The sequence below is a fragment of the Adiantum capillus-veneris genome, chromosome 9, assembly GCF_014529385.1.
Source record: "Adiantum capillus-veneris isolate H3 chromosome 9, ASM1452938v2, whole genome shotgun sequence".
Classification (NCBI taxonomy): domain Eukaryota; kingdom Viridiplantae; phylum Streptophyta; class Polypodiopsida; order Polypodiales; family Pteridaceae; genus Adiantum; species Adiantum capillus-veneris.
This window is the reverse complement of record NC_140939.1, coordinates 42506813-42531731: the sequence shown is the minus strand read 5'-3', so window position 1 is coordinate 42531731 and position 24919 is coordinate 42506813. Positions and strand designations below refer to the sequence as shown.

The 24919-nt window shown below is 42.7% G+C and overlaps 1 protein-coding gene across 1 annotated transcript; it reads right to left on the bottom strand.

Moving 5' to 3' along the window:
- Positions 1–9960: 9960 nt before the first annotated feature.
- On the bottom strand, positions 9961–12193 carry LOC147450409 (uncharacterized). Its single transcript, XM_086520460.1, has 3 exons — positions 12053–12193; positions 11922–11972; positions 9961–10083 (listed from the first exon to the last, which is right to left on the bottom strand). The coding sequence occupies exons 1-3, from the start codon at positions 12191–12193 to the stop codon at positions 9961–9963; spliced, it is 315 nt and encodes a 104-aa protein (XP_086376586.1).
- Positions 12194–24919: the final 12726 nt, after the last annotated feature.

Genomic DNA, 24919 nt, shown 5'->3' with positions numbered 1-24919 from the left:
CATCGGTTGTTGCACTATGATTTTCCTATCTTGTATGGTATATTTCTTATAATGGGCGGCACATCCATCTTGTCAGAATTTGTGTCCTCATCTATTTCCATTTCAGTTGTCCATATGTCTTTCAGGGTCTGTTTGAGCTTATTGTACTCCGCTTTCCTCTCTATTTTGGTCATTCTAGACCCTATTTTCCCCTCCTTATGTGTCTCAGTCGTTTGCTTTTCGCGCTTGTTCTTTTTGTTGTTTTTCCATGGTTTAGTTTTGATAAACCGGCCAATGACCTTGTCTTTGACACAATCATCAGCTTTTACAAGCTTTAGATATCCCTTTTTGTCATTGACAAGAGGCATGGGTTTATGCTTATTGGCTCTTGATTTCCTTCTTCTCTTTGATCTATAGCGCTCTTGTCGACTAGGTTTTTGGTTAGGAAACTCGTAAAACCTGTCCGGTCTCGACATATACTTCCTATTCATCTCTGATCCACTTGATCTTTCTTCATCAGCATCTATCATTTGGATTTCATCACCCAGTGATGGAAGGTCACCGCTTAGTGAATCTGTGAATTCTTCCTCTGTTCGATTCCTATCGTCCACTACAGATATCTCATCAACTATTATTTTGCACTCAGTCTCACATAGTGGTTTTTCTCGTTCCTCGCTCTCTGATCCTGACTCAAGGTTGTTGCTAGCCATTTGCAATGTTACTAGGTCGTATCCTTCCTCGTCACAAAATTTTGTAGGCGTGCATTCGTGAACACATACATCCAAGGTTGTTAGTATTTGAGTCCACCCAAATGGCTCAAATAAATGTTCAGGGAGATAAGCCTCGTCTTCTACGGACCTTTCCAACACACATTTCTCTTTGATTAAGTCTCCACAATCAGATGCTCCACACATCTAGACATGTGCTTTCGTTTGTAACCACGCAGGTATTTTTTTTCCAATCACTATGGTTGAATCAAATTCTTGCACTAGTGTTTTTGCAACGTCTCTATAGTTGTGATCCTTCATGTTGATTTTCGTTATTAGCTCCTCATGCCTTAGGTAAATTTGGTCGTACCCCCAATCTTGTATCATTTTGAGTTGACGCATAAAAGGTCGCCCCAAAATAATGTCAAAGTTGTTCGTTTTTCCGAAGTCTACCACGGCAAAGGTGTGCTCATAGTTAATTTCACACGAAGTTACAACTATTTGGTCCAAAATTCCCAATGGTCTCTCTACATACCCATCTGCGAGTTGCAGTTTCATTCTCGTCTTTCTGAGAGCTAGACGACCCCATTTCTCCCAAATTTGCTTTGTAGCAATGGCAACTCCCGTCCCACTGTCTAGGATAGCTATCATTTTTATATCCTGATATTCAATAGGTACTTGTATTACCTTCCTCACCTTCACAATAATCTCCGACCTTGTTTATGGGCACAGGTTGGGCTTTGGGTTGACCTTCCCGTTTGTTTTCTTCTACAGTAGGGTTTGTCTGAAGAGGAATCTTTATTCCTTTGTTCTCCAAATGTTTTCCCATGTCTTCCAATAAGTGTGGTCTGACTCTCAAGAGTTCTGACAATGTGATTGTGCATGTTACAGGCGTGGATAGCATCTCTTGAAGACTTTTTGAGTCAATCATTTGCGGAATAGCTCTCATCTGGGATGGAACTAATCTTATCTCCGATTGTGCCTCGTGTTCGCCTATAAATGAGGGCAGGGTTTTCAGGGATTGAGCTTTGCTTTCCATCGAGACCTCCTTTCTTGCATCTCCATACAGCAATTGTATATCTCTTGGATAAAATCCGTTGTCCATGTTAACCTCAGGAATTGGTACAGACTATAGCATCGCGCTTCCGTTCTTTCTATTTCTAATGGTTTCCCATAACTGTTGTGGCCATGGTTCTTCCACTTCTGGAATTGGCATTATAGTTATTGACTTAGCATCATCAATGGTGTTCGGCACCACTTGGTGATCCAATGACAATATAGTTTCAGTCCTGGGTCCGTTTACTTGTTCCGATTCATCGATCTTTAGTTTTTCTTGCTCTTTGTGAATCAGCACTTCTTGTTCTGGGGTTCTAATCGCATTAGGTTCCATCAATGCTTGGGCTGTTTCAATGAGGTGTTTACACATTTCCAAATGCTTCGTTTCACTTCTGGTTTGGTTTGTCTCAATTACATCCTCAGGGGGATCTATCTTAGTCGAGAAAGTGCTAGAGTCGTTAGATGCTCTATTACAAGAGTGCAAAGCAAGGCTAAAAACAAACCAAACCTTAGAGCCTCAGTTGAGACAAACCAAACGTTTCCACTTCTGGTTTCCCCACGGTTGATAGGCTTTGTCTGCATACATTTGTGGTTCAGGTTCAGTTACGTAAGGCTCATTCGGTTCCTCGTAAAAATAAGAAATTTGAGGTATACTATTTGTTCCTAGTGATGCTTCGTAAGGTTGAGCATACCTAATCATGGCCCTATTTTCCTGTGGTAATGGAGGTTGTTGACCCAACACAAGTTGAGGTTTCTCTGCTCCTGCTACCATATTCACATCTGGCCCAACTTGATATCTTGGAGGAGGTGGCTAGGGTGGTCCTGCTGGAGGTCCATACGGCCTTTCCCTCATATATTTTTGTTGTAAAAACACTCATCTGTGCCATGGTTCGTCCATTTTTGCACTATGGCGCACCATTTCAGTACTCGTTCATTCGCAATTGGTGCTTTCGGTTGTTGTGTGTACCACGGCGTCGGGTGATCCCCCCCACATATGTCACATTTCCTTGTTTGAGACTGTCTCATCACCGATTCGATCTCATATGTTGCTGCATTCTCTTCGTTACTTCCTCTATCATTTGGTCAGCTGTCGGCATCAAAGAAGCCTGAGCATCTTTCTTGGTAGAGGGTTCACTCTTAATAGATGAAGAGCCATTGGTTACTGAATCAGTATCCTCTGACACTTCTCCATATGCTTTGCAGTTATCAACAAGATATAACACTTCCCTTGTAACCTGTTCAAATGTGCTACAGGCTTTCAAGTGAAGGTTCTTTTTCAAGGTTTCGTTTCTAAGTCCTTCAATGAAGAGCACAAACAATCTCTCGTCCTGTGGTAATTCTCTCCCTGGGCACCTCTCGATGTATTGCTTGAATCTCAAGGATGCTTCCTTCACTTTTTCGTTCTCCTTTTGTTTAAATGCATATATCTGTGATATTGTATTATGCTTTATATCCCGTTTTGAGAATTCTTCCGCGAGCTCTCGTAATACATGTTCAATATTCGGACAAGTTTCAGGGTTCAAAGGTTGAAACCATGTTAAGGCCGTCCCTTCCAAGTCAGCGCGAATCCCTCATATTGAGTATGAAAATCAGTGATCTGCTCTCCTCTTAAGACTTGCTTGAAGAGCGACACACGGACATATGGATCCCCTAATCCCCTATACTTCTTTGGCAAGCACTTCGCTACCTGGGATGGCCTCATCCGTCTATGCTATGCGACCAATATCAATGCTCCCGCATCTCGACTTGATCGTTCTCGTAAATCATGGATATCGTGGGTTGCTCTCGTTGGCTCCCCTGCCACAAATCTACTACTAGGAGGCAAATGGGATGGTGTTGCTACAAATGTCGGACCTACTGTGGCATGTGTAGAGATAGGAACCTCACTACCCCGATTCGTAGCCATTGATTCTCTGGAACGTAATGTTCCCATGGGGCTTGGAATAGAATACTGAGGTCGACTGAAAGAATCAGCTACATGAGTCCTCTCTCCACCTGTTGCCAGTGGGTATGGTATGACAGTTGTAAGTGCTGGTCTCAGTGGGCTTGGAGTGACATAATAATGGTGGAGTGGTCCCCCAAAGTACGTATATCCTTCCAACTCCTTTTTATCGATTGTTGCGTATCGTCTTCCATATTTGTCGTATGCGACGATTTTCATTTTTGATCCCTCTGTGTAGGTCAAGACATCAAGTCTTTTCCGCTCTGTCAACTCTACGACGTAGGGTTCCTTGCATATATAATAGAGATCTTCCTCTCCATTATTATACTTGTATAACCCCACATAGATGTTGTCTGTGTTGACTCTCAAAGTTTCATTTTCTCGCCTTAACTTCGCATTAGGGAAGCTCATTGTTGGTGCTTTTTCCTCAGGTTCCTCATCTACTTTGGCTTTCGTGCCCATCAATCCCCACTTGTCCACAATGTTAAGATTCAGGATTACCAAGTACATGATACCTTCGTCATCTAGGCACCTATCTTCACTATAGCTCACATGTACTAAGTCCTTGAACTCACTTGGTCTATCTTCTATTTTCACACAGTAGTGGTCCATACCATCTTTGTAGATCTTGGCACCTTGCTTGTTGTCATACTGATACTTGATGAACAATAGCGTCATTGTGGCCGAAGGGTTTGATGGTCCTGCTGCCATGTTTTCTCTTTTGTTTAGTTTTAAATGTCCCAAGTGTTCCATGAAATACTCATAAGATCTCTCTGAAGAAGTATCGGAAATACTTTCTTCAAGGATCGGCTCTAAAGGTCGTACTACACCTTGGTTTACACTCTCCTCCGTTGATAAAACACTTGCTTGATCCGCTAAATTTCGGTGTTGGTTGTTGATTTTTATTCTCGATCTAAAAAACATGAAGAAAGTGGAATTTATCGATTGAATCCAAACATCTTACCTGGAGATGGAGTGATCTTCCAACTCTCACGACTGCATGGATTGTTACTTGAACAATCTCTGCAAATGAATACACTTGATGTCTATGAGATCATTGTATCATTCCAACTACCAGCAGCAGATTCAACAATTTCACAATGACTTTAACACAATTTTGCTTGCAGATTATTGACAGTATGTCCAATTTGGGTTTTGACAACTCCTGATATCTTAAATAGTCTAGGTCTATGAATAGGTCAAAAATGAGTCAAATCTGGGACAGAGGTACACCGATCATGATCGTAGTATAGTGCCCAAATTTTATGAAACTTCACCGGCTTGTTCACTAGGCTATTTTAAGGCTACCCACTTGATATTTTTGTATTCAAACTCCAAAAAGTCAAGCTTTTACCAGTTCTTGGTTTGAAGTACCTGATTTTCCAATTTTATTAGGTTTGATTGATTTTGGTGTTTATTTTGGGATTTGAGAGATACCTAGGCTTGTCCTATGCACAGGCTATCCCTCTGCATGGTTTCTTCCCAGTTTTGATGTGTTTTGGTCTACTGAAAGTCAATTTCTATGCCAGTTTAGCAGTTTTTGACTTGGATCTGTATTCATATGGTTTGACAGGTATTTTGAGGTTTCTGGCTCTTGGTTCTGTATACTTTTATGTTCATATACATCTGAGGATCTCACAGATGAAATCTGGTCAAAATCTGGCACTTAGGTACACCGATCGCGATCGTAGTACTTGGGCCAAATCTGATGAAATTTAGTATGCTCCCTCTGACAAGTGTTTTACAGTGTTTTGTGCTACCACTTGGTGATTTGAATCAATATCAACCCTGTTTGGTCAGATTTTCTAAATTTCAGAGTCTTATGGCCTTTTTGCCAAAGTTATGGTTTCCAGGTTTCTCGACTCTAACTTTTGCCCCAAATCTGACTAGAATGCAAATTACTTATCCTACTCCTAAGTACAGAAATGAAAGAACATAAAGAAATGAATCAAACAAAACAAACAAGATGGATTTTGGGTGAGATTTCATCAATCGTATTAGCGAAAAAAATGCTTTGAATACTCTCATTTACAGCTCCCTAAATCTCCTAAGAGAGGATCTAGCCGGTCCACTGACTCTAGACTCCACTAAGCTCTAAACCCCTGTCTAGCAGCCTAACTGAGGTGTAAAATGGAATTATGGATTGATCTTCTTTTAAGGAAGCTAGCTGCGCACTCGGTCACTCATCAAATAAGGTGCATTCCCCGGCAACGGCGCCAATGTTTGCGGGTCACCGTGACGGACGTCCATAGCATAGCTCTCACGCATCAACATAAAATATCAATACAAGGGAAGCGACCAGGATGAGGCATGGAAACTCACTAGGGTGTCATTCCTAATTAAGTGAACTCAATGAGAAGCAATCACTAACTCTGCAAGCAAATCATACGCACTAAAGCCAAGTAATCTGCCAATGTCCTTCTACACAACTCTACAGTCATCACGCCTGTTTACCATGCAAATCATGTTGGATTCGCACGAAACTTGAAGGGAAGCTACAGGGGACTATCAGGAGCATATCCTATCACTGTCACAGCATTCTGGAGAGGTACAAAGATCGCGATCGTTCATCCCAAGGTCAGCAAAAACAGCGAACAGGTGATCCTAAAGGGTCGTTTTAGGGTCCCTAAAGCCTCTCCTAGGGTCAAAACAACATAAAATACACGTTTAAACACTCAAAACAGCGATTTAAGGTCTCAAACTTGTAGTTAAAAACCTACACCGAATCTTGAATGATTACACTTGAATGGAAGAGCAAAGTAAGAGGAACACAATGCAATAAACAAATCTGAATTTGGATTACGGTAGCCATAGTAGCAATGATTACCAGTTGGAGCAAGAAGAAGCTCTCAAACATACGCTGTTTTCTCAGTTTTTTGATAAAAAAAAAGATAATGTTAAAACTTACACAATTGACCTTTATAGTTTAGGTCTTTACAAATGGCTTGTCCGGCCAAAAGCTCCTAAACTTCTAACTGGCTTTCTAATATATAATTGCTCCCAGAAAAATAATCATAAATTCTTTTACAAGTTCTCGGCTTAGAGATGCTCTCTTACAAAAGAATTTTACAAGGGTTTCCCACAAAAATGTGACTCCTTCTCTGGAAACCACAGCTTCGTCCGCCAAACACCATGAAACTTTGCATGGGTGGGAAAAGCACCTAAATTCCCACCCTTGTAAAGTTTCATGTCCATCGCAATCTGTCTCAACGATCTACCGTGGCACAATGGCCTGTTTTTTTCCTATGGAGCCCATAGCGAAGCCAAAATGAAAACATTGGCAATTGTGCCACCCTAGACTGACAAGACGGGAGTGGATGGCCATGAAGCTTTGCAAGGGTAGGGAAAGCACCTAAATCCCCACCCTTGCAAAGCTTCATAGCTATCAAAATCTGTTTCGTCGGTCTATGGTTGCACAATCACCTATTTTTTCCATTGGGCCAATAACGAAGCCAAAACGAAAAATTGGCGATTGTGCCACCCTAAACCAACGAGATGGGAGTGTATGGCCATGAAACTTTGTAGGTGTGGGAAAATCATATATCTACGAATCCCTACAAAGTTTCATGACCATTGCAATCTGTTCCGACGGTCTAGAGTAGCACAATCGCCTTTTTTTTTTCATTGGGCCCATAGTGAAGCCAAAATGAAAAAATTTGCAATTGTGTCACCCTAGACTGACGAGACGGGAGCGGATGACCATGAAACATTACAAGGGCAGGAAAAGCACCTAAATTACTTTCCTTGTAAAGTTTCATGGCCATCCACTCCCGTCTCATCGGTCTAGAGTGGCACAATCGCCAATTTTTTTATTTTGGCTTTGCTATGGGTCCAATGGAAAAAAACATGCGATTGTGCCATTGCAGACCATCGAAACATATTGTGATGGCCATGAAACTTTGTAGGGACGGGGATTTATGTGCTTTTCCCACCCCTGCAAAGTTTCATGGACATCCGCTCCCGTCTCGTCGGTCTAGGGTGGCACAATTGCCAATTTTTTTCATTTTGGCTTCACTTTGGGCCCAATGGATAAAAACAGGCGATTGTGCCACGGTAGACCATCGAGACAGATTGCGATGGCCATGAAATCTTGTAGGGGTGGGAATTTAGGTGCTCTCTCTACCCCTGCAATGTTTCATGGCCATCCGCTCCCGTCTCGTTGGTCTAATGTGGCACAATCGCCAATTTTTCATTTTGGCTTCGCTATGGGCCCAATGGAAAAAAACAGGCGATTGTGCCACTGGAGACTGTCAAAACAGATTGTAATGGCCATGAAACTTTTTAGTGATGAGAGATATTTGCTTTTCCCACTCCTATAAAGTTTCATGGCCATCTGCTCTCGTCTCGTCTGTCTAGGGTGGCACAATTGCCAATTTTTTCGTTTTGGCTTCACTAAGGGCCCAATGGAATGTGCCACACCGTAGACCAACGAAACGTATCTCAATGGCTAGGAAAATTTACAGGGGCAGGGATTTAGGTGCTCTTCCTGCCCTTGCAAAGCTTCATGGCCATCCGCTTCCGTCTCGTCAGTGTAGGGTGGCACAACTGCCAATTTTTTCATTTTGGCTTTGCTATGGGCTCCATAGGAAAAAACAGGCAATTGTGCCATGGTAGACGGTCAAGACAAATTGTGATGGCCATGAAGCTTTGCAAGGGTGAGAATTTAGGTGCTTCTCCCACCCATGCAAAGTTTCATGGCCATCCGCTCCCATCTCGTCGGTCTAGGGTGGCACAATCGCTAGGGGGGCAAAGTTTTGGTGCACTTATACATCGTACAAAAGTGTGGTACTTGTGAATTGCAAACACTAGAACATGGCGAGTACAATTATAATAATATATTTTGCAAAGGTAAAATTCCATAAAGCAAAGCATTGTAATTACAGTCATAAGAAGACATCGGATGTGTTACCATTAAATTGCAAGACCTAGAACATGTGTTCGATCTACAATCATAAGGACAATCTGTACAAGGATATGGTACAATTGAACACCAAACCCTATAGCGAGATGTCTACAATCATAAAGACAAAGTTTACAAAGGTTTGGTACAAATGGAGTGCAATAAGTAAACATGACATTTACACTCAACGAGACACATCGTAAAAAGGTTTGATACAAGTGAACCACAAAATTAAAACGCACAGAGTTTTGGCATAAATTGACATTGTACAAAAGTGTGGTACAATTGAATTGCAAACACCTTAACATGGCAACTATAATCATAAAGACACATCGTGCAACAACAAGGTGCAAATGGACTGCATAAGATAGAACATGGCGACTACAACCATATAGAAAATGCAACAAACGCAAAAATATATACAGGTAAATCAATATGAATCAGAGTTTGATGCTACATTCTCTGTGTAGAGGGTGCAAGCTTCACACTAGCAAAGGGGGTCTGCACTACTCTCTGTGCTATGGTGCACTGACTGCCAAGTGTTGTACTCTGCTCAGCACGGACCTCACCTGCTACTGAAGACTCACCAACCTCCACGCGGGCTTTCTCATGCTGGAACTGAATCCTTGCAAGCGTTAGCTCCTAGTCGGCTAGTGTGCAACCTGCCTGTTGTCCCATCTCCTAAATCTGTAAATTTGTATATCCTCGCGAGGTAAACTATGAGCGAGTACCCTCCTCCACCGCTAGCAACTCACCAACAAGTACTAGGTCAGCAAAGTCTGTCTCTGGGGGGAAAGAAGCACCACCGATTGGCCCCCTCAGTGCTCTGTCTGTAGAACATTCTATGAGGACGTCCCACTGTCAGAAGTGCTCCCGCCTGACCTCCTCTACCTCTGTAACCGTTGGCCCCACTGCACCCACTGACTCTGCCATTTGTATCACCTCCTCCTCTGGCACCCTGTTCTCTAGTAGCACTACCACGACTGCCTGTCTGTCTGCCTTGTCACTTGCCCCAAGGAGGCGGAAAATGACAAAGTCTACTGTCTACCCTTTTGGTGGAAAAAGGTCGTTGATGCCCCAATGGTTTTACAAGACGATCGTTATCTGTCGGTGGCACATTGGATAGTCTGAACGCACGCACATTTTGTGGACGATGCAGTAGAGGTGGAAACGGTGACCACAGCCCAAAGTGTAGAAGCCGCCGTGTCGTCAAACATGTCAAGACAAATGCAACACTTTGCATGGTCTCCCAGTGTGGCATGTACGCCCATCGAAAGATCGCGCCTGCCCAAACCCACATGAGGCATGTAAGGGTAGAGTGGTATCAAGGGCTAGACTCTGTGTGTGCTGGGGGAGCGGCTCAGGTAAGCGTGGAGTCATGTGAAGTGCTCAGCTCGAAAGTAAGCAATGCGACTCTCAATGGTGGAGTCCCCCAAAGCCGGTCTAGTGTCTCTAAGTGCCTGCTCCAGCTCTCCAACCCTCTGCTGCGTTGTGGCCAGCTCTCGTGTCATAAAAACTAATATCTAACCAACCCAAATTATTTTATCATATTAAATTGATCACTTAATGTGGGAGAATAAACGGGAACAAGGGTTAAGATATAGACATGTGCTTTTAGATCTATCTCAACACGGGGCCATTGGTAAAGGGGCCCAAATGAGAGATGGTCTATCAAAGAGCAAGGCTAACCAATGGAGCATAAGACCTTAGGGTTAGCTTCATTGAAGACCTCCAATAATATGTGTAAAAGTCCTTTGACCTTAGGTAAGCTAGGGCTGAGCTTGAGGCGCGGGAACTCGCCGACCCAGGTCGAGGTGCTTGTCCTGCTTGTCATGCTTGATGACTAAGGTGCTTGAGGTGCTTGATGATTGAGGTTATTGAGATGCTTGAGGTGCTTGACATGCTTGAGATGTTAGGGTTGCACTTGAGGTGAGAACCCAGCCCAAGCTTAAAGTGCTTAAGGGCCAAGCTTGTGGTGGGAACTAGGCCTATGCATGAGGGGTTGAGGTGTCAAAAAGTCAAAGATTCAATCCCTACAAGGAGGGGGCGAGCCCTACATGAGCGGGGATGAGAGAGAACACCCACACACTCACACAAGGCATGCATGGTACAAAGAAAGCAAAAGAGACACTTGTCAAGTTCCTCCTCATGTTGCCCTCATTGTGTGCCTGAAGCCTATTGGTTGCCCACCCAAGGGGTCCAATGATAATTTAGGGGATTTAATTAATTGATTTTGCATTTATCAAGTCCTCTCTCTCAAAGGGGAAAGGGGGACGCTTGTCTCAAGGCTACCCTTGTTGCTTGTAATGCCTCCTTCTTATGATTGGCTAGGCCTGGAGGGGTCCAATGAGCTTCAAACATGAGCTACAAGGGGGGGTCAACCCAAGCAAGCTAGGGGGTTGCTTAGGGGGTATACTCACCCACACACACTCACAAACACTCTCATTGTGTGCTAGGCAAGGTGCAAGAGCTCCATCTCCTTCTCCAAGCTCCTTGAGAAGTTGAGAGCCTACACCAACACTCTTGGCTATGGAATGCAAATCCAACCAAGAGCTATGCTTCAATGCTTAAGCTTTCCATATTCTCCATATTCATTACTATGCTATTATGTATGCTAAGCAAGAAGAGTGATGATAAGTGAGGAATTATTTCTTTCTCCTATGGAATACTTCTTCTTTCTCTTCCCTACCCTCATTCCCTGCTAGCTCTCTCCACCTTCGAAGGTGTTTGAGGTCTTGGGAGTGAGGCTTGGGATAGTTAATGCTTTCTACAAAGTGCATGTTATGCTTATTGCAAGAAGGCTAATGGTTTATTGCAAGTAGATTAGTTACTTAATGCAAGTAGATTAATTGTATTGCAAGGTGGATTAATTGTTGCTTTAGGCACAAGTTGATGCATAAACATATACATCTTCATGCACTCAAATGATAGGGAAAACAAAGACTAATGATGTTCACAAGTTCTTGATTGTTTTCAAGCTAAGATTGATTATTGATATTATGCAAAAGCTTGGTATATGAAGCTTCCACCTTCATTCTGCCAAAGAGGTCTCAAGGAACACAAAGATTGTATTGTACCAAGTCTCTCTTAATGAGAGAATCTATAATACAAATGCCTTTTGGAGGGGGGACCGGCTCCACATAAATCCGGTCCTCAACTGTTGTCATATTCTCTAAACTCTCTCTCTCTCTTGGAAAAGTATTGCTCATGCCTAGTTAATTAAGTGTTATGATTGAGTTGCTACTACCAATTAAGTTCACCCTCTATGCTCTCAAAGTTGCTCACTTTAATTCTCTTAATTCCGCTATTCTCTAAGTTCATAGGCCATTTCCATTACATCTCGTGTAAGCTCATCTACATGACTGCGGAGCTCTAAAGAGGGGTCAGCCTACAACCAGCACAAAATTAAAAAATTAACTTTCCAATATTTTTTTTGAAATTATAAAAACCATAGATGAGTGAATGTACCTGAGAAGCTGTAAAGGCAGTATCGGGTGCTAACTTGGTGGAAGGTCTACTCAACGGAGGTGGCTCCTCCGGTGGTGTAGAGAAAGCAGCCTGATTGTGAAAAAACAAAAATGCCCCAATGATAAGAATAGTAAATGACATTTATAACCAGATATAAGGAAACATTGGAAAGGTTATGTATACCGTGGAAGAAGTAACAACAGCAGTACGGTCCTGTCCGTGTGGGCTATCAAGCGGTGTAGTACATAACTCACCTAGTATAAAATAAAAGGGTATTACCCACCACTCTTCCAATTAAATATTGGTAGGTAAAGACTACAAAAATGTACCTGAGAAGGGCCTCGTGGCTATGTAAACCTCTCGACAAGGTGGATGAGTGTGTCACCCACGGAACGAACCTCCCGTCCAAGCTGTGTGCTCAAGCCCTGGACTGCGCTCCAAGGAACCATTGGCTCTACTCGACGTCGATGAGCTGGAAAACCTGTGAACTCGATCGTCCCAGGAAGCCTTTACTGCTGGCCCAATCTACCAAAACCGTGACCCCCTCCTGGACGTCTCTCAAAGTAGTCCACGTCGAGCTCAAGGACAAACTCTATGCACAGCTGGAAAGCAGGCTACTAGGGGGTTCACCACCACCATACTTTGACTGCTGTGACATGGTGACTGCATTGAAAAAGGAAGCATAATTAGTAAAAGGAAAATGCAAAATGTGCAACAAAATTCTAACAAGTAAATAAGGTAACCCTTTCACTATTGCTGTGTGAAAATTGAATATTGGCCTTAAAACCCCATCGATAAAGTTGGCCATTCAGCTGTATTTATGGCACAACCATTGTGTGCTAACTATGCACGAATCCAAGGGGTTTACATCTATCTAGGATGAGTTCTAAGCATAGTGCAACCGATGGTTAGGATCCAGAGACAAAGTAGTGTCTGTCAAAAGTCACGACTATGAGCACTCTTCAATCTCGGTTCCGCGAGATTAGATTGCATTTTCCTTTCAACCGATGATGTAGGCACATAGGATGCATATACATTGGTGATCTGTATGGTGCTGGTTGGTTTTTTGGGGAGAGAGAGAGAGAGAGAGAGAGAGAGAGAGAGAGAGAGAGAGAAAGCCAAAGGAGCCTATGTACTATGTAATAAGAGTTTCCATCCGCTCCAATTAATCCACTCATGTTTTTTTCCTTTGAATCACTTCCACTTTTACAACCTTTAGCAATGTATACTCAATTCGATAAGATAATGTGAAAGCAGGCCTTTTACATTCCAAATTCCCTCTCCACGAGCATTTTGGTATTCCCAATTGAAGGTAAGTGTGGCAAGATGCTTTGAGACCTTGCGGGCCATATCCACCAAGCAGATGTTCATGGCTCTCCTGCCCAAAAATTAGAGAGAGAGAGAGAGAGAGAGAGAGAGAGAGAGAGAGAGAGAGAGAGAGAGAGAGAGAGAGAGAGAGAGAAGCCCTCATTGATGGGGAAAAACCCAAGTTTAGTACCATTTTCATTCAACTAACTTTAACTCAATATATCTTACTACCTATAAAGCATTGATTTACTTGACTTAACTCAAATTTCTCAGTTTTTAAAACCAATGGTGAAACTGCTTGTATACGTGTGAAAAGGTTCTGAAGCCGACTCCACTGCTCTGCACCTTCCCCCCACCGACAAAAAAACAGGAACTTGTATGTGAGAGAGAGGGTGACAAAGCGACATTCCAGAATCAAAATCTTCTGCACATGCTCGTGGGTGTCAAAGAGAGGGGCAAAAATTCAGCATCTGTGTGTGTGTCCAAGTGAGAGAGCCAGGCACATTTTGTGCATGGGTGTGTGAGAGAGAGTGCTCATGGAAGGAGAGTTTATCCAACCTCAATCTCTCTCTCTCTGTAGATGTGGCACTTCATTGCGTCTGTGATTTTGGTGTTGCTCGGGGGGCCCTTTATAGATTACAGTGATGGCAACCTCGGTACTCAAAGACTAAAAGACGAACTCGAGCCTTCAAGCTCGAGTTTTGACCTAACATTGTAAAATGGAAAATTTTTTCTTTTTATTTTATTAACTCGCAGAGTTATGTGGCACGCCACGTAACTTGCTATTCTCAAAAATGTATCCACAGTAACTTGCCAAGTTACATGGCAATGGTCCCTCCATGCATATGTCCACGAAGCATTGCCACGTAGCTTGGCAAGTTACGTGGCATGCGAACACAAAATCTTGTCAACTTTGCCACGTGACTGAACGAGTGACATGGCATTGCTAAGAGGTGGCGCCATGTAACTCGCCGAGTTACGTGGCATTTACAATAAGTAACTCCATGTAACTCGTTGAGTTACGTGGCACCACCGCTTGGCAACGGCACGTAACTGGCCGAGTTACGTGGCAGGGCTGACAAGATGTCATGTCCACATGCCATTAACTCGTCAAATTATGTGGTAATGCCTCGTGGACATATGCATTGAGGTACCACGTCAACCGGCGAGCTACGTGGCATTCCCAATAGGTAACTCGGCACATTATACTGGTGTACCATGCATCAAAATCTTGTGCTTCAGGAGAAAGGGAAACTCGACAAGTTAGTCGCATCAAAGATGTCATGGTTGAGCGCAAACTGTGGGAAGTGGGTACGGTCTATCTTGCATACATTCTTTTTAATATGCAATCATTTGTTACTAATCTTAGGTTAAGAAAATGAAGAAGCATGTGATTAAGTAAGGTTTAGGCACTAACTATTTTGAGTCCTTGGAGAGCTTGAAGCCATCATTACCAAAGCAAGAGTAGTGCTTGAATGACTTGATGCAATCTTCATACATTGAACACCATTGTTGTATAGATATTTGATTGCAAGGTGTTGCATGCACCTACCTTGAGAGAGAGAGAGAGAGAGAGAGATAGAGAGATATTGAATTATCGTCCACGGAGGTCATATATGACCCATGGGACCATGACAAAAGATTACAATAATTTCTTTCAGGTGAAAGAAACTCATACATATTAATTAAGGATTGAGAGTCCATCAAAAGGGTAGGGGAGGGGCCGATGAGGAGGGAGCTGGCTTTGAAGTTCAAAACTCTTGAATGATGGCTTTTTCGCCTCGATAAACTGCCCAATTACCTTGTTTGCAAGCTTTGTGCATCTTTTTGAGCTCACTTTCTTTAACCTTGAGTTGATTTGCGGTTACTTCCTCTACAATTTAAAGATTTTTTTCCTTGAGAAGGCGGGATTGGCGTAGCAATTTCATCCGTTCTTCTTTGTCCTTGAAAGTGAGGATATAGTGCCCATGTGGCATGCACATATGTGTGTCGTTAATCTAAGAGACAGATTTGGGCTCGATGTTAATTGTTGAAGGATGGCATTAAGCTTAGCAATTGCTTCTTCTGGGGTGTCCTTGTTACTGCACAATAGGGATTGGAGCCCCCAATCCTAACCTTGAGGCCAAGAGATTCTTGGAGTAGGCATTCTTGCAAGACTACTTATATCTTGGTGTTGATCTGATTATGTGTTGTGTCATGTGCTTCCTTATGAATGGCTAGGATAGATTCGGTGAGTGAGGCTTTAACTTCATTTGTATTGGCAAGGAGTGCTTGGCTCTCTACTTCTTTTGTGTCCTCAAGGTTACACACACGTTCCTTAAGTCTTAAGTCTTTCATTCGTCTCAATGAGTGTCTCAATCTAGGCCTCCAAAGCTGTGATCCTAGCATCTTGACAGGCTGTGGGATCCTTCTTTGGAGCAACCACGACTGCAAGAAAACTGTTGCGGGTGTTGGAGGCTGGTGTAGCAAAATCTGACATTGCACGTGATGGGATGAACAAACAGTGGTGGAAAATATACCTAAAGTAAAGGTAGGCTTTAATTGAGGCTTCAAAAGAAAAATCTATGTCAAAACTGGACTTGACAGAGCTTCACTGACGTCGGTATTTTTGCGAGCTGTGTTGGGGGCTCAATCTTCACAAATTGCTGCGCCAGGCATCCTCCATAACTAAATGCTCTAGTGACTCGGCATTCTTCTGTTGTGTTGGGCCTCTGCTCGAGAATCACTTGGCAGGCCACGGGATTTTGTTGATTGAGGGGGGGGGGGGGTGAGGGTTATTCTTAATGCCTCCCACAAGACTGCCCCTTGCCTTGGGGGGACATGGGAGAGCAGTTTGAGAGAGGGTTCTGCTATTGCAGCTAGAGAGAGAGAGAGAGAGAGAGAGAGAGAGTTGCAGGGCTTTTAAAAGTAGTCCTTAATGTTTGTGTATGTGTGATTGCAAAGCTTTTAGAAATCGTAATGAACCTTTAGATATGCGTGTGATTGAGCTTTAGGATATGTGTGTGAGTGAGATGTAGAATTAATCTAAGAATGAGAGTAGATTTCTCTCTCACACACACAGAGAGTGGGGCTCTGTGCCAGAGAGAGATGGAGGAGAGCTTGAGTCCCTTCAAAAGCACCTCTTCTCATAACTCATGCAAGCACAGTAGCGTGCGGCCCTTGATCTCTCCTCTACAAGTCCCTCATCCCCTCTAGATAGTGCCCCTTGGGCGGCCTCCAAAACCCAATGATAGCACTACCAGGTAGCCCTATTGCCTCTTCTCATGGAGGAGGACTCGCAATTCTCTCATTCCAATTCTTTCGGACAGACCAGAGCTTCGGCCGTACTGCTTATACTAAAGCTCCCGCGAGAGAGAGAGAGAGAGAGAGAGAGAGAGAGAGAGAGAGAATTCAAATTCAACCTGTATCGTGCATATCGGTCCACAACATGCTTTGGAGAGCAGCATGCTTTGTACAAGGTTGAACGCCTCTCATGAATTGATTGCATTCGTCGCTACCCTCTCTCTCTCTCTCTCTCTCTTTCTAATTTTCCGTCTAGAATAGAGGTGGGCCCGTTACTGCCTCACACACTCTCTGACTCTTTGAGTCTCTCTTCACGCTGCAATAACTCGGCACTATCATCCTACAATGTGCACATCATGCGCATGCATCTATATGTATTCTATAACGGCAGTGAGAGTGCCCTTTATATGTGTTGAGAGCTACGAGTTGAAGGCTACAGTCCAAAAGTCCTCTGTGCACAAAAAGAGGAGAGAGAAAGAGAGAGAGAGTTCGCCAAAGGCTGTCGGTCGTATTAGTATCTTTAAATAGCCAAAGCTTTAAAAATAGCTACACGCCACTTTACTTTTGAAGCTTGCCATTGGCATATCTTTAAATAGTCAAAGCTTTAAAAATAGCTACATGCCACTTTACGTTTGAGGCTTGCCATTGGCCAACCATTGGCCAATCAAATTTCCCTACCCTAAACCAATGAGATGTTGGGAATTTGGGAAGTCCACCCAACAGAGCTAGAAAAATACATTTTTGTAACCAAAGAAACTAGTCTTGATTGGTGGGCCTTGCTATATAACATCTATAGAATAAATTACAATAGGATATATGAAAATTGACAGGTAACAGCATGCAATGAAGGAAACAGAAGCATGATTTTTTTTCTTGAAAAGGCACTGAATTAAATTAGTAAAAAGAGAAAGTTACACAAGCCCCATAGGCAAGAGAGGGGCGTTCCTAATTCCCAAAAAAAAATGGAACTTGAGAGAGGGATCAAGGGAAAAAGAGAGCAATAACTATCAATAACATACATTCTGAGGGGCTCATACACTAAAAGTACGATGTTCCTCCATTGCTGTCATCTAAAAGTTTTTTGTAACACTTTTACATAAAAAAGGGCAGCTTCCTTGACGTGACCCTTAATCTCCTTCATAGTGCTGAGAAATCCGAGAGATAATGGCACTTGTGAGCGGGAGTGTAGATACCCAAAAACAACCTTGTTTCTTTCATTCCATATATGCCACAAAAAAACATCCCTTAAGGAAGTCTAGAGTGGGATATCACAAGAGCTATTTTCACCCAACAGTAGTGCCCTCCACGAAAATGGAGTTGAGACTGAACAGGCTAATTCCTCTTTGAAAGAGTCATTATGTTTGCAACTAACAAAGATATGGAAAATAGATTCTTCCCTAGCTTTGCATCCCTTGCAGAGACCATCATCTACCCCAATCCTTTTTGCTTTGGAACCAGACCAAATACCTTGATGCAAGATTAACCACATCAGACAACTGTGTTTACTTGGTAATGGATAAGCCTAGATACACTTAAACCTGTAAGACCAATGCTTTGGGTTCCATGAGACTCCCCATTTAATTTTGAGTTTTCAAATCAAAGATGAATCCATGTAGCTTTGTTTACCTATATCTGAGTATATAAGGTGGCAGACCTTAAACAAGCAAAAATTTCTCCTAGGACTTTAAAGCAGCAGATACCTCTACATCTTTGATATTCTATCCAAAACCAAGTATGCACACCCTTTGTTAATATTATAATGTTGCATCAAAACATGCTTAGATTCCCAATAACCATCTTTGTATACATCCTTCCAAGTTCTGGTTCCTGCTTTGTGACACTTATGAGCTTTTCTTGTAAGCTGTTCCCTCTGAGGGAAGTTGAGCTTGCCAAACCATATAGAATCCTACAGCCAGAAACCAGATGAGAGGATCCACTAATTGGAAGGAGACCATTGGTTTTTTTTAATCAACCAAGCACTCCAGAACTTGCAAGACGGGTCAGAACCCCTTGGGGTATGGTTAACATTGGAGGTTAGGATTTCTTGTAGGGAGAGATCAGACCAAGCTTTGTAATCCTTGATTCTGAAGCTACTAGCATTCCTCTTGATCAAGGTGGCCTAGTAGTCCTTAGAAGATATTGATCTCATAATCCATTTGCTTGCTAGCTTAGTTGCTAGATTCTGCAGGTTGAGGATACCCAATCCTCCATTCTCTTTGGGTTGACAACAGGTCTGTCGAGCCAATTTGGGCACTTTGTTGAAATCTTCAGAGCAGCCCCATAAGAATCGTCTTGCCAAAGTGAAGACCTTGTTGAGCTGGTACTGGGAAGGCTTTCAGCAAGACAGAAAAAAACCAGAGAAGACAATAAGTAGTGGTTAAGTACAAAAATCATCGCAGATAGATTAGGTTGGTGACACGGTGAATGATCTCCTTCTGAATATGTCCAATACCCAGATCCACCTTTGGTTGAAAGAGACTTTGAAGCCCATTGGTATGCCCAAAAGCCTGAAGATTTTTCCATCCTCTATTTCTTTACAGCCAGCCAATGTAATTGCAGTAGGACACTTTGAAACCAGTTTTGGAATGGTTGATGCTGGAGCCACTAGCAAGACATAAATCTTCAAGGCATTCCCAGAATAGTTTCACAAACTGTTCATCATTATTTATTATGGCATTGGTATTGTCTACAAATTGTTGCAAGCATAGTTGATCATCACAATCTTCAACAGATATTGCTTTTAGCTTACCTTGTTGCAGAAAGTCCTTGACCAACCAACCTAGAGCATCTAATGATATATCATAAAGCAAAGGTGATAGAGGACAGCCCTGTCTTATTGATCTATGTAAAGGGAAAAGCTTCAGTGAGTAAACCATTAACTGATATCCTGGCAGATGCATTACAGAAAAGAAGATGTACAAATCTTATGAAGACCTTTTCCAAACCCGTGTTCGGAAGACTCTGAACAATGAATTCCCATTCAATATTGTCATACGCCTTATCAAAGTCTATCTTGAAAAAGATATAATCCTGCTCAGTGTCCTTTGCATAGTCCATTCCTTCCCAAAGTGAAATGATAGCATCCAGAATGAATCTCCCCATTATGAAACCTTTTTGCTCCTTTAGAATGAACTAGTCCATAAGAGGGATGAGTCTTCTTGTCATAAAATCTAATATCTAACAAACCCAAATGATTTTCTCATATTAAATTGATCACTTAATGTGGGAGAATAAACGGGAACAAGTGTTAAGATATAGATATGTGCTTATAGATCTATCTCAACACGGGGCCAATAGTAAAGGGGCCCAAATGGGAGATGGTCTATCAAGAGCAAGGCTAACCAATGGAGCATAAGACCTTAGGATTAGTTTCATTGAAGACCTCCAATAATGTGTGTAAAAGTCCTTTGACCTTAGGTAAGCTAGAGCTTGAGGTGGGAACCCGACCCAAACTCGAGGTGCTTGTCGTGCTTGAGGTGCTTGATTAAGATGCTTGAGGTGCTTGAATGGCTCCATTCTTGAGGTGCTTGACTTGGTGCATGATTAAGGTGCTTGAGGTGCCTTGAGAAGCTTGCCTGAGATGCTTGTGGGAACACCCCCTACTTCAAGTGCTTAGTCATGCTCGATGACTAAGGGGCTTGCTCATCCAAAGTCAAAAATATCCCTACAAGGAGGGGGGTGAGCCTACAAGGGGGGGGGGGGGGGGATGAGAGAACACACACACACACACACACACACACACACACACACACACACACACACACACACACACACACACACACACAAGGGAAGCCCCAGCTTGAAGAGGCAACAAGGACACTTGTCAACTTCCTCCTCATGTTGCCCTCATGGTGTGCCTGAAACCTATTGGTTGGACACCCAAGGGGTCCAATGATAATAAAGGATATTTAATTAATTGATTTTGCATTTATCAAGTCCTCTCTCTAAAAGGGGAAAGGGGGACACTTGTCCCAAGGCTATCCCTGTTGCTTGTAATGGCTCCTGCTTGTGATTGGCTAGGCCTGGAGGGGTCCAATGAGCTTCAAGCATGATCTACAAGGGGGAGTGAACCCAAGCAAGCTAGGGGGGTGCTTAGGGGGTATACTCACCCACACACACTCACAAACACTCTCATTGTGTACTATGCAAAGTGCAAGAGCTCCCTCTCTTTCTCCAAGCAAGTAGAGGTTGAGAGCCTACACCAACACTCTTGGCTATGGAGTGCAAATCCATCCAAGAGCCATGCTTCAATGCTTGAGCTTTCCATCTATTTCTTCTTCCTTACTATGCTATTATGTATGCTAGCACAAGAGTTATGATAAGTGAGGAACTAGCTCTTTCTCGTATGAAATGTTTCTTCTTCCTCTTCCCTAACCTCATTCCCTGCTATCTCTCTCCACCTTCGAAGGTGTTTGAGGTCTTGGGACTGAGGCTTGGTATAGTTAAAGCTTTCTTCAAGTTTAGGTTATGCTATGATGGTGATGCATGAAGCTTTCCATCTTCATTGCTTCACCTAGGTCACAAGGAACACAAAGAATGTATTGTAACAAGTCTCTCTTTATGGGAGAAATCATAATACAAATGCCTATTGGAGGGGGGACCGGCTCCACATAAATCCGGTCCTCAAATGTTGTCATGTTCTCTAAATTCTCTCTCTTGCAAAAGTATTGTCTATGCCAAGTTAACTAATTGCTATGATTATGTTGCTATCTTCAATTATGTCAACCCGCTATGCTCACAAAATCATTTCTTGAAAGTACTCTCATTAAATTCCGCTACTCTCAAATTGAATAGGCAAATTCCATTACATTGGTATCAGGGCATTTGGTTTCTCTTTTCTTGCTTAAGAAGAGAGGTCCTTAAGTAGCCTATAAATGGTTGATGTTGTTAATTATAATAGAGTAAGCGGAAATGGGATCTAATATCAGTTTTGTTAAGCCCACTATGTGGGAGATGGTGCACACCTCGGGAGCTTTGGACTTAATAATGGAGTCATTTTAGACTTGCCTATAGCTTTACCATTATTGAGCCATAAGAAGTTTGAAAGGAGCTAGCCCTTGGCAACTCTGCTATGTTAGACCTACTCCTCTACTCTCTATAATTAACCACTTTGAGCCGTGGGTGTAGATACTTAAGAGCCGATTTTCAAAGGCTAAGAGGAGTGGCAACTAAGGTTTTGTATTGCCAAAGCATACACTAAGTATAAACATAAATTTTGTTAACATGGCTGACAATAATCAAGAGAGTAGAATGAACATTGATAGATTTGATTTTGCACATGAAGGTGCTAATGATGATGCTCCCATGTTTGTGAATTATCTCGTCACTAGGTTGCAACAAGCTATGGGCAACCCTGTTTTGCAAGACAAAGTTACTCAACAACTTCGTGCTTATGGAATTTCCCTTCCTCTCCCAGAAGAAAGAGAGCTTAGGAGGCCTCTTGAAGAGACCCCCAAAAGAAGAATCTCTCCCATTCGAGAGGAGGAATCCAAAGAGAAAGAAAGCAATGAAAGTCTAAGTTCTTCTGAAGATATGGCTCCATGAAGAAGGCGGTCTAGACGATCACCTACTCCTCCCAAGAGGAAAAGAGCAACCCATAGTCCTTCTCCTCATCACTCTGAAAGGCAGGAGAGGAAACAAAGGAAGAAAAGGGCTAGGAAGAGGTCACCCTCTTCTCCTTCTTCTTCACCTTCCTCCTCTTCCGATGAAAGTTATGGCTATTCTCCTAGAGAATACAAGAGGGGAGGACATCGCAAATCATTTCCTGCATGGCGAAGGTCACAAAAGCTAAAGAAGTTCAAGGAGGGAGGAAAGAGTATCTCTTTTCTCACCTACGATGGCACCTTTGGTGCTACCCACAAAGTCTTGGCCTTCATCCAGCAATTTGACGTGGCCTTTGGGGACGAGGGCTTCACAGAGTCCTCCAAGCTACGCCATGTAGCTATGCACTTCCAAAAATCAGCTCGTCAATGGTGGGCTAGCCTTCGTGGCAATGGAGAAGCCCCATAGACATGGAAAACTCTACGAGTTTCCATCATGAAGAAATTTCTTCCAAGCGATACTAAAGATAAAGTTCTTACCGAATGGCGCGGCTTGAAGCTTCTCTCTCATGAGTCTATCAACAAGTATGTAGACAAGTTTTGGGATTTACATCTCAAAGCTACTGTCTTTCAAAAGATAGACTTTGCTGAGCAAAGACAACAATTCTGTGTGGGATTACCTGAAGAGATGGCCGAATACATCAACTCTCAACGGCCCGGTACTATTACCGAAGTAATCCACCACACCATGGTTGCTTCACGCATCAATTTCCATCAAGGGGCTAGACGTAATGTCAAGCCCATGGAAAACAAAGATAAAAATGATGCAACGGGGAAATCCAATGCTCAAAATAATTCCCAAGGCACTTCCAACAACAACAACAACAACAACAACAACAACAACAACAACAACAACAACAACAATCGGTCCAAGGAGAAGGGAGTTTACAAAGGTAAAAAAAAACTCTCTCCTGAAGAGCTTGAAGATTTTCGCAAGGACTATAAGTGTTTCAAGTGTGGGGAGCAAGGACATGGCTATCGTTCTTGCCCCAAGAAGAATACTCGCAATGAGACTCCTAGGGCTTCCACCATCGAAGCTCCAAAAGAGGATGCTCATTGCAAAGGATCATCACTCTCCTATGCTTGGGGAAAGGTAAGAGAGCATGATGCCTTCATCTTGTTTGACCCTGGCTCTACTCTTAACTTCATATCATTAGAGTTGGCCACCAAGTTGGGCATTCAAGCTTTTGAGATGGGAGATATAGTAGTCGTTGATGCAGCTTTCAAGGGACAACAAGCCTCCGTTACTCCCTTGATTGGGAAGTTGAGGCTTCATGTCCAAAGCTATGTCGACAAAGAAGACTTCTTCATCTCTCCTCTCCAACATCAGGATGTTATCCTAGGGGCACCATGGTTTGATCGCATGGCTGCCAACATGAAGTTCCCTGAAAGGAGTATTTACTTCACCTACAGGGGTAAGAACATATATATAGATGCTAGTGAGCATGGTCGCACTATTCCACTTGTAAATCCTCTTTCTTTTGATAAATCAATGAAGAGCTCAGTTTATGCGTACATGATTTATGTCAAAGAGTCTCTGAAAGCTAATAATGTTTCATCAAATGAAAATGATAGGAATCAAGAAGAGTTAGACTTGTCTACTTTTCTAAAAGGATTCCAAGATGTGTTCATCGATGATATCCCTATAGACCTACCTCCAAAACGAGGGGATGATGACCATCGTATTGAGCTCCTTCCAGGAAGCTCACCGCCTAGCAAACCTCCTTATCGAGTCTCACAAGCTCAACAAGAGGAGACTATGAGGCAAGTACAGGAATTGGTAGACAAAGGGATGATGAGGCCTAGTTCCTCTCCCTTTTGTTCTCTAGTCCTTTTAGTGCAAAAGAAAGATGGTACATACCGTATGTGTGTGGACTATCGAGAACTAAACCATATCGCTATCAAAAATAGATTTCCCGTGCCTCGGGTAGAAGATTTGTTTGATAAGCTACAAGGCTCTACCTACTTCAGTAGGATTGACCTTAAGAGTGGCTATAATCAAATAAGGATAGTGGATGAAGATATCCTAAAGACCGCGTTTTGCACAACATTTGGTCTTTATGAATATCTAGTCATGCCTTTTGGCTTGACTAATGCACCAGCTACTTTCAATCGTCTCATGGAGAAACTTTTTAGACCACATCGTAAATTCGCTGGAGTGTTCTTTGATGATATCATCATCTACTCCAAGTCTTTGGAGGAACATAAGCAGCATCTCCAAGTGATTTTTCAAGCATTGAGGGAGAACAAGCTTTATCTCAACCAAAAGAAAAGTGAATTCTTCCTTCAAGAGATTCAATACTTAGGTCATATTATCTCTAAAGATGGTATCCAAATGGATCCATCAAAGTTAGAGGTAATAAAAGCATGGCCTAACCCAAGAAATCTACATGAGCTAAGAAGCTTTATTGGTATGTGTGCATACTATAGACGCTTCATAGCAAAATTCTCTCAAGTAGCAGGACCACTACATGACTTAACTAAGATCGTTAAGTTTGTATGGACTGCTAAGGAGAAAAATGATTTTGAAAAACTCAAAGAGAAGCTTACTTCCCAACCAGTCCTCGTGCTTCCGGATCTCTCAAAGCCATTTGAGGTCCAATGTGATGCTTGTGGTGATTGCCTTGGAGCGGTTTTGCTTCAAGAAGGGCATGCCATAGCATATGAGAGCCGAAGG

Coding starts and splice junctions, on each gene's coding strand:
- LOC147450409 (XM_086520460.1), bottom strand. CDS start 12,193: ATGTCATTTACTATTCTTATCATTGGGGCATTTTTGTTTTTTCACAAT. Junction 11,973..12,052: donor CTGCCTTTACAGCTTCTCAG/GTACATTCACTC, acceptor TGCTGGTTGTAG/GCTGACCCCTCTTTAGAGCT. Junction 10,084..11,921: donor TAGATGAGCTTACACGAGAT/GTAATGGAAATG, acceptor ATGACACGAGAG/CTGGCCACAACGCAGCAGAG.